The sequence below is a fragment of the Rhagoletis pomonella genome, unplaced genomic scaffold (assembly GCF_013731165.1).
Source record: "Rhagoletis pomonella isolate Grant_MI unplaced genomic scaffold, Rhpom_1.0 Rhpom_scaffold_00004, whole genome shotgun sequence".
NCBI classification, from domain to species: domain Eukaryota; kingdom Metazoa; phylum Arthropoda; class Insecta; order Diptera; family Tephritidae; genus Rhagoletis; species Rhagoletis pomonella.
In genome coordinates, this window is record NW_023458558.1 from 28,082,985 (window position 1) to 28,096,499 (window position 13,515).

The window sequence follows — 13,515 nt, forward strand, 5'->3', positions numbered from 1 at the left end:
GATGGTTTCCATTGGTTACGTTTCGGGTAATGTTCACATTTTTGTGTTGTCTCTATCATTTTGGGTGTTTTGCTGGCCAATTATCCTTTATTTTTTTCCTACAAAAATGAATTCAGCTGTTCTAAGGGATATGGACTTCATGCTATCATTCAAGCCCTTGGTAGTACTAATTAACTTGGTACCAATGTTTACAAAGTCCCGACAATTTTTTCAGTATTCAGCTCACATAAGAAAAAAATAGAAATGCGTGATGAAAATTCAGTCGCTTAGTGAAATCAATCAATCAATCGTTTTTATTTTTGTGAGTGGCAACCATGGTCGCATCTATTATAAATACGGTGACCACATTTGTAGCGACTGGCGTGCTTTGCTGAACTCGGCCAAAATCGCTTAGGTGGTTACAGCGCCAAAAAAGAAGAAGAAGAAGAATACGCGACAAAATATAGTTTTGCCAATTTTTTCCACAAAACCCTTTTTCAATGATCCTAAACTTATTATCCCTGAAACAGCACTTTTATTTGGAATATATATTTTTGATAATTTGTGAAACCAGCACATATAAATAATAGTAACATCAAATAATTGTAGAATATTTTTCCATAACCTTGTACTTTGTGCTCGGAATTTTTAGCCAGCAAAATGTGTTACCCACATTCCTAGGCAGGGAATATGATGAAAATATTCGACTACTTTTGAAGCACGAATGTTATTCAACGGATTATTTTCGGTTCGGATTTCGGCTAAGCACAATTCTGTGAATAGTATCCACAACGAGCTGAATTGCAAAACTTACCTTTGAATGGATCCACTTCCCTTCCAAACTTTGAGAGTTTCTTTACCTTTACAATAAGAAGGCTACCATCTTATTTGGAGTTTCTCTCTCACAAAATTTGAAAATTGACTTCGCGCCAAGGCACATTGGCCAGGTAATAGCACCAGAACGAAAAAACAGCAAGCTGTGTGTATTTATTTTTTGTTGGTTTTTGAATCTATATGCGTAAACAATGTTTGAAATTTTAGTTTAAAATGTAAACAAAAATGACATTTAAGAGACGAATTGCTCTACTGCGGCTACCTGTTCGATACGCAATGCTCCATGATTCAATAGTTGTGTTCCAGATGCCTCACCAGGACAATTGACGAAAAAAATGAATGTCTTGTACAATTCAGGACGGATGGTCAGCGTAATTATAAAGCAATGACCAAAAGCTAGCGTTCACTGAGACGTCGGCAGAGACTCATCATCATCATCATTAAGGTTGTTTGTATGTATGTATTTTGCAAGTTTCGAAGAAAAATGAAAATTACACTCATTGTCGCTGACCAGTGTTGCCACAACTTTTTTTATATTTTTTACCAAAATCACTAGAAAAAGTTACCACATTTCATAAAAAATTACCAAACTGACTGACGATATGTACGTCTCCATCCATACAAAGCTCAGGCCACAAAGCAACTGAAGACATCTCATCACATCATTCACAGTGTCATGGATACGGTTCATTGCAACATAGGATTATTAGGCGCATAATTTCCCGTACAAGGGATGTCATTTGGCCGCTGAGATCATCCGACTTGTCACCATGGGAATTTTTTATGAGGCCGTATTTATGTGAATACGCCTAAAATTTTGGAGCACTTGAAAATCAACATTTGTCCAGTTACATATTACCAATGTACATACATACATATGTCAACAAGTGACCGAAAACATCTGAAAAATTCAACGCTTGAAGGCAGTCCTGAAAGCTTTCGACTCACACATAGACAAAGTTAAGTCCCCTACTGAATTCCGTAGCTTTGTTAGCATACATATTTATTTCATTCTTGCGCAATTGTTGTATTTGTATACGCTTAACTACGACCACGACGTTAAAAAGCTCGTACAGTTTTTTTTTCATCAACCCCCACCCACCTGTTTAAGTCCATACATTTTGCAAAAAATTATTTTCTTGTAATGCCCCAAAGCCTACTCATGTTTGTTCGACATCGTCGATATTTTTGCGCCATACACAAAGAGAGCATGACGAAAGATTTGTAGAGCGTAATTTTTGTTCGTCGAGAAAGAACTGTCAATTGTCTACCCAGCCCTAAGTCGCATCTGGCAAGAGTTATTCTTCGCTGGCATTATTGGTAGTGTTTATACAGGATCTTAGATAGATAAAGCCCTTCGTTTCTTCAAAGTTATCAATGTGACGTGTGCCCCAATACGCGAAAGCTTTTTATGTGTTGCCAGGAGGAACTTTGTCTTTTTCTCGTTCTCCGCTACATCAATCTCTTTCGCCTCTCCTTCTAGGCTGAAAAATGCTGCGTTTACGTCCTTAAGTTTTAGGTCGACGATATTGATATAATTTGTATAGGCCAGCAGCGTCGTTTTTCTGTTATATGTGGTGCCGCTTCCCAGCATCAGATTGAAAAAGTCGCACGAGAGTGAATCGCCTTGTCATTTGCTCTAGAACGGCGCTGGGAGATCCTTTCCAATTTGAGCGGAGCTCAAGGTTGTACTCAACGTCACTCTAGGTACATGGCAGTATTAGCTTTGCGGGGATCTCAAATTTAGACCTGATCGATGGTGGATTTGCCAGATCTGAAGCCACATTGATAAGGTCCAATCGGTTGGTTCATGAACGGCTTCAGTCTTTCAAACAGTATTGTCGATAGGACCTTGTACGCCACATAAAGAAGGCGGATTCCCTTTTTGTGAATTTGGCAAATTACACTGAACTTCCAATCTTTCGGCATATAAGCAAAAGAAATTCTGTAACCATGGTTTGCAGTTTGCGACAATTTTCGAATGGCTATCGGGCTTTTTGATGCAAAAACATTCATCACATGCGTCAGAAAGTTCGATAGATTTTCGAAAATTGTGGTTAACTCTCTCCCCAGGTTCGGCGTTTTCGAACAGAATTCTGAGATAGGGCGTTCTCCAACCGAATTCTTAGATAGGGCGTTGTGAAAAGTTTTGTGAACTGGCTGTCGAGATAAGTCTATCTTCCACTCAAGTGTCGATATGAGATGCCCCACTTGCCCTTTGGAGCTCGCAATGTATCGCTGCCGGCTCCGTTGTCGTCATCGCCGTCGTCGTTGCCCTGTAGGAAATGGATCTAACTATAAGCTAACTTTAAGTTGATTAGGAAGGAGCTAAAAGTCACTTTTTCTCTGTATATATTCTTTGACGAAAGCTAACTATGTATATTTCTATGGCGATATCAGCGAAATAGTCAAGGGTGGTTAATTCTGCATTAGATGTAGTCAAGGGTGGTTACTCCTGCATTTGATGTAACTAACTTGTAACTAACTACTTTTGGACATAAATTATCAATAGGAAAAACAAAATATTTTTTTTATATTTTTTTATATTTTTTTATTTTTATTTACTTTAAGTATTTATTTTATTACATTTCATATTTGTTTACATATTACCCTGTAGGTGGTCCCATATTCCAACTCCGTCAGACATAACTTCAAAATGGTAATATGAAATTTCGATCTTACTTTTATTTGTCCTCAATTCGAAAAAGTATTTGCGAAGTGCAGGATATTTAAATAGAAATGCGTTTAAAGAAAACAATCTCCTTCATTACTCCTGCATTACTTGCCAATTAGTTCCAAGTTAGCTTTTTGTAGCTAACTACGGGTTATATATTTTATAGAAATCCCGCAAAAAAGCTAACTACAAGTGGGTTATTTTTTATTAATTGATAATTTTTTTCTGCTGGGTGGCTAATGTGCTTTCGAATCCATTGCCAACAGAAAACATAATGATGATGACCGTCAATAAGCAATATACATATGTACATACACACATGTATTTATGTAAGTTCTTGTTTATTTTGTTGTTGATTATCTCCATTAGTGTGTTTTTTTTTATTACCTTATGTTGGCGCCCGCTTATTGTTGATGTTGCAAGTGTTGTTGGTTGGCTTCCGGCTCCTCATAATCGATGTTTGCGTGGCGTTTGTTGTAGCTGCTTCTGGTTGCTCCAACACTATGCGCTTGAATTTGTGTATTTTATTCTTCCGCAATGGGGCTTAACGACTTTGCAGCGGTAGCAACGCAAAATATATATAGTAAGATAAATGACATGTAGTATGAAAAAGTACCGTGCTGTGTGCAAAGTTGTAATTTTCAGAAAAAATAATTTTAAAGGATGATAAGCATTTTTCTGTTTCTGGCTGCAGTTTATTTTTGTAAAAAAATGTGTGCTTACGTGCACCAATCCCTAAAACGAAATTGATTGAGATACTCATACTTATATACAGTATTCTCGCGTTATATTTGAATACCAAACAAAAACTCGATTTTGAACTTAGGTACAACCTTATCTTCTATTTTAAGTGCAAAACAATGCTTCTCAAGGTGCAAGGAAGTTACGACCACTTACAAATTAGTCTAGCTGAGGTCTAAGATGATCCTATCAGAGCAGAGCTATAGAGTATTACTGGATGATATACATAATTCCTAATTGCAGGATTCTTTGAAGATCGTTGGAAAACCTTTGAAGGACTGTGAAATTGGACAGTAATGATCTGTTTCATGCTTTAGCGAGACATACATATGTACATCGGTTACTTCCAAAATTGCGCGTACGGCCCTTTTTTGTTAATATTCGCAATGATTTACATGCCAAAATTTTTTTGTAAATTTTGTTTTAAAATTCTCAAAAATCAACGCGATTTTTTAGAGATTTGAAATTTGCACATTATTATACTAAAATTTAATGGCCTATAAATCTGAATACCTGAATTCTTTTTAGAAATTCGTATTAAAAAGTTCGCGATTTTGCTGAAATTTTGCAGACTTTTCTTAATTTTTGTACACAGTATCATTCTTGGATTTAAATGGAGTTTGCTAAAATATAAGCCATATTTGAATACAAAAAAAAATTTTAGCATGTAAAACCTTGCGAATATTAACAAAAAAGAGCTGTACGCTCATTATGGGAGTAACTGTATGCTAGCTATGGCTATTTTTATTTATTTTTATTTAATGTTTATAATTTTTTATAAAAGCCTAGCACGTTTTATAACCAGCAGCCCATGCCAGCACCATATAAATTCACTTTTCAAACTTCGTACAAAAATTAAAAAAATCGACAAACTAACAATTACACCCAAAAAAATTTTAACGAATTTTCAGAAAAATTTTGAGTATGCAGTTTTATAGCCCATTGAATTTTAGTGCAATCTTCAAAACGCTGGGAAATCGCGTAGATTTTTTTTTTGCTGACGGTGCTGGGTATTTTCTTTCATATAAAAGTGATTGAATGGTTGGCGCGAAAATTTAATTTTGCAGAAATAAAAAGAAACTGTGTTTAATGAAGAAAAATAAAAAATTAAAAATGTTCAAACATACTTTGTTTGGAAGAAAATGCGTGAACAAAAAATTGTCAAAAATCAACACTTACCTAGCTACTACAAACTTGCACTTGATTGTACTAAAATTAAAAAAACTGCGTACACAAAAAAATTCTAAAAAATCTGACTAAACAGTCTCAAATTTTGATGAACATTTGTTAAAATTGCGAAAAAAACTAAACAGATGGTCGATGCCGATTCTTTTGGCCGATACTAGCCGATGCCGATAAAACGGTCGGACTCTACTCATCACTGGTATATGGCACAGAAGCATGGACAATGACTTCATCCGATAAGGCGGCTCTTGAAGTATTCGAGAGAAAGATTTTGTGGAAGACTTACGGGCCTTTACGCGTTGGCGATGGCGAGTGCCGCAGACGATGGAATGATGCGAATTAAAATACAGCGGCTCCGCTGGCTTGGCCATGTCGTTCGAATGGACACCGACGCTCCAACTCGGAACCCGTTGGTGGTAGCACAGGAAGAGGGAGGCCCCCACTGCGATGGAAAGACCAGGTGGAGAAGGCCTTGGCTTCACTTGGCATTTCCGATTGGCGTCAGTTGGCACAGCAGAGAAACGACTGGCGTGGTTTGTTGAACTCGGCGAAAATCGCTTGGGCAGTTACAGTGCCAAATAAGAAGTGTAATTGCAAGACAACGAAAAATTCCCATTTATAGGATAAACATAAAATTTATTTTATTTGTTTACTTTTTACTAACTATTAAATTTTGATGCATTTATTTTTATTTAAATACATATCTACTGAAGAGAACATTAATTCACTAAAATTAGATTAAGTACAAAGATATAATTGGTAAACATACTGAAGTATAGGAAAGGCATGGAAATAATGGCAACTACATACATACAAATGTAAGCACGTAATTTGTATATGTATGCGATTATGCTCTCACATTAATTTGCACTCAATTGGAATGGCGAACCGGGTATATGCTCTTCGCCCCATTTGGCCACTACGAGATAATTGCCTGGATCACGCACCTCATATGTAATTTTATAAACATTATTTCCCATATGCTTAATGACAACCTCATCGCACTGTCCTTTCGGTCCGAATATGCCAACGAACAGCATATTGTTGCCCGCCGCCGAGCCATCAACAGTAAATTCGTTCCGGTCATCGAGTGAAATGTGTGTTAGGCCAAGTCCGCGATGGGTCACGCAATTGGCATCTGATTTGAAAATGGGCACTAAATAAGGGGTGTAGAAAAATTGTTTAGAGCTTATTAGTTTGCGAAAAAAAAACAAAAACAAAAAAAAAATATCATTATGGTCAGTCAACTTACATTCCATTTTGCGAGCATTGCCCTCAGCTTCTCCACAAATGGAAATTATGATAAACGGTGATTTGGGTAATGGCACGGAATTGCATTTGATGTGTACTTTATAGAGGCCCGCCTCATTTAGGTTAAAGTTGACATTTAAACGTTCAGGATCAAGTATTTGTAGAGGCATCACACTATTTATGCCAGATGGACTTTCGACCTGCAACGGGAAGGAATGGGCGCATTTTAATTATTACCTTATCTGGTGGGTTAAATCATAAATCTTGGAATGAAGCGGTAAATGTAAAGATTTTTTGGTGTAAGACTTCACCTTAACTTCAAAATTGCCTTTCACACCATTGCGTTTGATTATGAAATTGACTTCCGAGTTCACGAGCACGGCACCATTGGGAAAGTGTAGAAGTCTCACCTTGCTGGGATCTGTTAGCTCGGGAGCGACAAGCACCAATGGACCTTCGGTAGGATAGGCATCTGTAATGTTAGTAACACTTTTTTAACTACTTAATGAAATTAGTTTTTATTAATTAAGATATTTTTATTGTTGGTGAACCAAAGATTATAAACATTAGCTGTTAATTTGAAAATTCGAAAAAAAAACTAGTAAACAAATATAAGTTCGGGAGAAACCGAATTTTATATTATTAAATATCGTCGTTTCACCTCATGGCGCAATAAACAGGTGAAGTAATAAAACAGCTTTCTCGCTTTACCTTCTGACATTCGGCTGCCTTATAAACAAAATTTAAAGGCAAATCTTCATATAAGGCAGTTTCAAAATCTTTCTTCTCGCTCTAATTACTTCACCTGGTATAATTCCGCCATGGTTTCAATTTTCTTTAAACTTTTTTTCCCCGATTTGAAACGTTTTCCAAAATATGCTGAGTTTAACCTAATAAAATAATTGAACCAAGTTTGGCAGAAATCGCTGAAGTGGTTACCGAGATGGACCTTTGTAGTCATAAAATGGGCGGTGCCACGTCTAATTGATAAAGGTCTATAAGAGTCTTATTTATTGTTAAGAGGTTGTTGTAAGAAGGTATGTATTAACTCAGAGTAAATGAGCGTCCTCAGTTATTGAAACATCGGAGTTTTCGTATTTCTGAAATTTGCCGTTATACGGGATGCAGGTGTAATTAAATCCCATTTGAATAATTTTCAAACGAATTGTTTTTCCGTGCCAAGGTTATTAAGTGCACTGGGTTTGGCAGAAATTGATAAATCGGTTGCCGAGATACCCATTTGTGGCCATAAGTGGGCGGCGCCACGCCCATTATCCAAACATTTATAAAATTGTCTGCCAAGTGGTTATTGCCAGTATCGATTTTGAGTAAATTAGCTTCAGTATTTACTGATTTATCGCTGTTCGTGTTTTTTTAAATTACCGTTATATGGTAGGTGGACGTCGTTATTGCCCGATTTCAAGGATTTCTTAGCTGGGCCCTAAACGAGGCTCGTACCGAGTTTGGTAAGGATGGGTGAAGCGGCTACTAAGATACAGTATTTCATCATAAGTGGTCCTGTCCACGCCCCTTTTCCAAATATTTCGTAATATATATTATTTTGCACCCAAATTCTACCTCACATACTGATTTTGAAAGATTTGCACCCAATATTTACTGAAATATCATAGTTTTTGCATTTTTCGGAAATACCGTTATATGAGAAGGGGCGTGGTTACAGTCCGATTTCGCCCATTTTCAATAGCAACCTCCCTTAGATAAAGGGCAACGTATATACCAAATTTCGTTGAGATCTCACACGGACAGACGGACGGACGGACAGACAGAAACGGCTTTGTTATTGTTGTTGTAGCGGCCCAGATCGGTTAATATCTCAGTCGTTGTCGTCAAGCTCTGCTAATGGAAGCCGCAGGAAGCGTACAGCCTCAATGGGGTCGGTCCACAGGGGCAAAGGCGTTAGTGTTGTCGGGTTTCCGGGCATACGAAGAGATGTTTCGAGCCGTGGGGTGTCTCTCCGCATGCCGGGCACTCAATTGGCACATCTGCGTCTAATCTGCTCAGGTATGAGTTTAACCTGCTGGAGTACCCAGAGCGAAGTTGGGCTATTTTGGTTCTAGTCTCCCGACGCAGATGAAGTTCCGTCTCGTCGATGTTCGGTGGTTGTGTGCCTAGAACGGCATTCACAGGTCTGGAGTATACATAACTCGAGACTGACTCCCTGTGAATGCCGTTCAGGGCCTGTCGATATGCTGACGGGTCCAGAGGCTACTTAATGAACCTCTGGACTTCGTCCGTCAGTTCGTAGAGATGCTTCCTGACGTGCCTGGGCGAGGGTCTATTTGGGTGACCATGTCTGTGGCTCTCAACCAGAAACTGCTTGCCGAGCATTGTGTTATGCTCCTTAATAGGAAGCATTTTCGCCTCGGCTTAATCGACTTCACTTTTCATTCTGATCATTTATGTATACACATGTCTATATCTATATCGATTCCTTTAGTCTGTCACAAACAACCGTTATGCGAACAATGTTATAATACCCTGTGCACAAGTGCGCTCGGGTATAAAAAATCGACGAAGAAACAAATAGTATGTAAGTGCAACAAATAAACGAATAGACGAATACCTATGTATACATGTATGCACTCGTGTAAGTATGCCCACCTACATGCATACATTGGAAAGTTCCTTCAACCAAGCCGTACAAAAAAAAATTCCGTATACGTAAATACTCACCCGCGTCTGGGGTTCTTTGGTATTTTCCAAAAATACACTCATTTTCACTGTCGGCGCTTGTGTTGTTACAGTAGCGCGGCACTTCAGCATTGCCGCTCGTATTCAAGCGAATCTCCTGTGAGACACGAAACATATTACCACCGCACCAATGAGCCGTTGGAGATTCTTTTGTGACTCGTTGACTCTTGACTTTTGTGCTTTTCGCCGACTTTTTATAATACGTCACGGCTGTAGATATATGTAGTTATTTATGTATGAATTATATATGTACTATACATATAGTATTTGCAGTTAAGGTCACAAGATTTATTGTGATAATTCATATGATACATATATAAACATATTTTTATGTTGTACATATGTATGCACATGAACTTTTGTAAATATGTATGCTTGCAACTGCGCTCACTTTTTGTCTTTAGCTTTTACTTTTCACCCATCGCCCACAAAATTATGTATGAATATCGCCGGAATAGTGTGTGGTTTTCGGTTGAGTGGCCCGCTCGCACTGATTCAGTATTTTGAAAACTATATTTTCAATGAACGCGCATTATGAAGAGTTTTCAGTATAGAAAGATGCTATGCAGTAGCTTCTGAGGTACATCTGTGCGGCAGAAGAGAGCGTATGCAAATCGAAGACAACAATAAATGTGTGTATATTTATGAATATACATACATACATAGTTGGCGGAGAACGTTCCTCTTTTGCCTTTCATAATTAATATTTGGTGAAATAATGAATGTTAAAGTAGATATTACTAAATTTTGGTTTAAATAAAATAATACTACCTTTCGTTAAAAATTTATTACAAAATGTACCCTTTAAATCAAATTTATTATTTAGCCCCTGTCTGAATATGGGCATTTAGCCAAAAATATATACACATGAATTATATTAGCATAACGTCGTTTAAAGTACAAAACCACGTATCAACAAAATGCAAAACCGCGTATCAAGATAATGTAAAACCGCGTATGTGAGGTTGCATAAATTATTTTCTAGAGTAAAAACACTCATATTTCAAAACGGTCCTCTTTTTTATAAAGCAATCTGACTTCTGGCTAGTATATTTCAGGACGAATGGATAGATGGAGCCAAGAGCTTGTGTGAGCTAATCCAATATCAGTTACACGGTTTTGCATAATGACGATACACGGTTTTGTACTTTAAACGACGATATGTAAATATTGCACTAAAAGACTATTCTATTCTTTTTTTTTTTTGAGGTATCAAGACATGTGCATGTGCTCGTCATATCGCAGCAACAGATTTGACTGCTAAGGCGTTTCAAAGGTGTGTGTGCTTATAAATTTAAAAATAATTACATATGAAGGTGCATATTATTGTCTTGGATTTTCTGAGGCTGTCAACTTTTGTCGCAGTGTTGATAGAATTGGATGACGTCTAAAGGTGCAACAAAACTATGTGTATGCATTCATGTGCCAATCTATATTTACAAACATCATACATTGTTCATGGTCAATGACGCAAAGAGAACAATACGGGACACAAATATAACTAAAATTTAGTTGAATTTAATTGACATGGGTTAAAAAACGCTGTTAACAACATTCGAAAAGCATACAAATTTGACTTACGGTTTTCGCAATATTTTCTTGATATTTATTCGCATATATAATAATAATATGGTTAAACACTAATGCAATTTCTCATATGCAATTAGTGTCATCCTTACATATATATCAAAGTCAAAGTCAAAAAAACAGATATTTATATTTAAATTTACAAAATATGGAATACATTTGTTTTAATTATAAACATCAGAAATGTACCAAAAAAAAATAATAAAAATTTACATTAAATATTTTGTATGAATTGGCCGCAGAACGTCTGGCAAATGCGATCACTTGCCATCGCTTCTATGCATGTTTCCTGACAAATTCATTACAAAGTATACAATTTTATTAAGATATAGGGATGTGTAGAGCATTATGCCTTTATCTCCTGATTAATTAAAACTTATGTTGTGGCACGAAATAGACTTCACGAATCCATTCTTTAACACTCAGTTGCAAATTATAATTCTTGTAATGATATTCTGCTTCAATTTTCTTCAACACTACATAGTTGTATCACATAATATTCGGCCTTCCATTGGACTTGTTTTAGTGATGAAGAGAAATGCTACTAAGTGTTAGATAAAGTTTTTTTTTTTTAATTTTGAATGGCATTAGCGGTACACTCATTTTAAGCTTAATCAACATTAAAACTGTGCTATTCGTTTAACGATTTCCTATCATCTAACCCTCTGTATTCTATCCAATAGCAGATGTTAAAAGCTCGGCAACATCTGGATCTGTAGTACGCACGGTTAGCTGCATGGTAACACCATCGGATAACGCCAATTTAGACCGCACTAATATTTCGGCACCACCTCTAAAAGTGCCTGTTGTCGAAAAAGTTAAACCAATTTGTTTTATCAAATTAAAAATATATACATTTTGTAAAAGCATTTGCATTTTGATGCACCTACCTGAACAAAGTAATGTATGCGTGTGTGTCCCCTCAGTTACATTCTCAGAGAGATTGGCGGCACCTAAGCCAAGGAATTTCAAAATTAAATTAACTGCCTCCTGTAATGTGTTTGCAGTAGAGAGCGAATATGTATCTTCAGCTTCGACCCATTCTATAAGAATAGTTTACAATAGTTAATAATTTTGTTCAGAGCAATCAAACTGATTAGTAAAATTACCATCTGTATCTGCAGCATCCCAAATCGCTTGGAAATTACTCTTTTTCGATTTTTGAATTTGGTCAGCAACTGTAATTTCAAGATCTTCTAGCATGTATTCCTCCTCGTAGCCATTATCTGAATCGGGTTCTCCTGTATTTGGATCGCAATCCTTAACCACGAATCGTAAAGTGGCGCCAAATGTTGCTAAGAAAGAAAATAAGTATAAATAGCAATTAATTATATACTTATATGCCTTTGATTACCAGCTGAACTAGCAACATCTGGTGGAAATTCGACAATGACAAAAGTCGTTTGTAAGTCATTGTAAGGAAGTTTTGGACATGGTATAACAGCGCGCGTGATGAATCCCTCAGGTATAGTTAGCTCTACACGCACATTTTCCAATATTTGATCAGGCAAAGTATTGAGACAATCAAACTGAAATAAGAAAAACAGTTTTGTTTATATATTGAGCATAAGTGCATCTTTTTGCTTTCATATCACACCTGAAATACGACGTGATTGGCGAAGATGTGTTTAATACATTGCACTGTGTATTCAGTTTCGCTTTCGGTAAGCTGTATTGGCGGTGTTGTACGATGAATAGGTCCCAACACTTGTATACCCGGCAATTGAGATAAGCGCGCAGCACTTTCTTCTTCACGTGTGATCTTCGGAGCTCGTGGCGCTGAGAATTAATACATCAAATGCTTTAAACTGACTTATGGATCGTATTTGTTTTATCAGATTAAACTTACTATTAGAAATAAGCATAGCTTCGTTGGCGGGTTCCTCTTTAACAACGGTGGTCTTGGGTACAATCGATAAATCAAATTTAGTAGACAAGTCCCCATTCAAATGTTCCGTTAACGCCTTTTCCAACAAGGCCAAAGAGCATGTTTCACGCTCGATAATGTAATGTTTATAAAGTTCCGGTTTATTGGATTGTAATAAGTGCAAGTAGTAAGTAGCACGATCGCGTACTTCATCATCAGGATCCATTTGACAACGGCTAAGTAGTACCAAAATGTTATTTATAAGTGCAGGACAAGAGGCACCAAACTGTGCCAGTGCTGTAACAGCAGCTGCACGTACTATTGGACTTTCTAAAATAACGCGATTATAAATGAAGCGAATGTACTTGGATGGTGTATTGGCAAATGGACCCTCCTTGCCAAGTAGATGAAGAATTCTGACTGCCAGCGAAACATGTTCACAGTCTTCGATAAATTCACAAAGATGAGACAGTCCAGATTCCTTAGCGTCAGCATTTTCCTCAATAATCGTAATTATGGTGTCCACAATTGAAGTTTTGTATTCCAAACCGCCCTCTTCACGCAACATACCACTTAGGAAGTTCATTAGCACAGTATGTTTGCGCGGGTACTTGGAACAAAGTGCACAAATCGCTTGCACAACAACAACCTTGAATTCATCTGAAATCTCAGCAACAAATGAGGA

The 13,515-nt window shown here is 37.1% G+C and overlaps 2 protein-coding genes across 2 annotated transcripts in view; both read right to left on the bottom strand.

Annotated features, from left to right (window-relative positions):
* Positions 1-6,080: 6,080 nt before the first annotated feature.
* On the bottom strand, positions 6,081-10,065 carry LOC118737390 (filamin-A). The gene is made up of 5 exons (XM_036467850.1): positions 9,768-10,065; positions 9,359-9,586; positions 6,976-7,136; positions 6,666-6,864; positions 6,081-6,569 (listed from the first exon to the last, which is right to left on the bottom strand). Exons 2-5 carry the CDS (start codon positions 9,489-9,491, stop codon positions 6,274-6,276), a joined length of 789 nt encoding a protein of 262 aa, XP_036323743.1. The 5' UTR covers positions 9,492-9,586; positions 9,768-10,065; the 3' UTR covers positions 6,081-6,273.
* An 888-nt stretch (positions 10,066-10,953) lies between these two features.
* LOC118737391 (coatomer subunit gamma) overlaps positions 10,954-13,515 on the bottom strand; it is a gene marked incomplete in the record, with an annotated part of 3,940 nt that continues 1,378 nt past the window's right edge. The window contains 6 exon segments of the mRNA XM_036467851.1: positions 10,954-11,766; positions 11,854-12,006; positions 12,073-12,258; positions 12,318-12,492; positions 12,561-12,742; positions 12,813-13,515. Of these exon segments, the coding sequence (XP_036323744.1) occupies positions 11,636-11,766; positions 11,854-12,006; positions 12,073-12,258; positions 12,318-12,492; positions 12,561-12,742; positions 12,813-13,515 (1,530 nt within the window).

What these genes read in the sequence shown, in the direction of transcription:
- LOC118737390 (XM_036467850.1), bottom strand. Translation starts at nt 9,491, where the DNA reads ATGTTTCGTGTCTCACAGGAGATTCGCTTGAATACGAGCGGCAATGCT. An exon ending in CCAAAGAACCCCAGACGCGG is followed by an intron (nt 7,137 to 9,358) that starts GTGAGTATTTAC and finishes CTAACATTACAG; the next exon opens with ATGCCTATCCTACCGAAGGT. An exon ending in AAGGCAATTTTGAAGTTAAG is followed by an intron (nt 6,865 to 6,975) that starts GTGAAGTCTTAC and finishes TTCCCGTTGCAG; the next exon opens with GTCGAAAGTCCATCTGGCAT.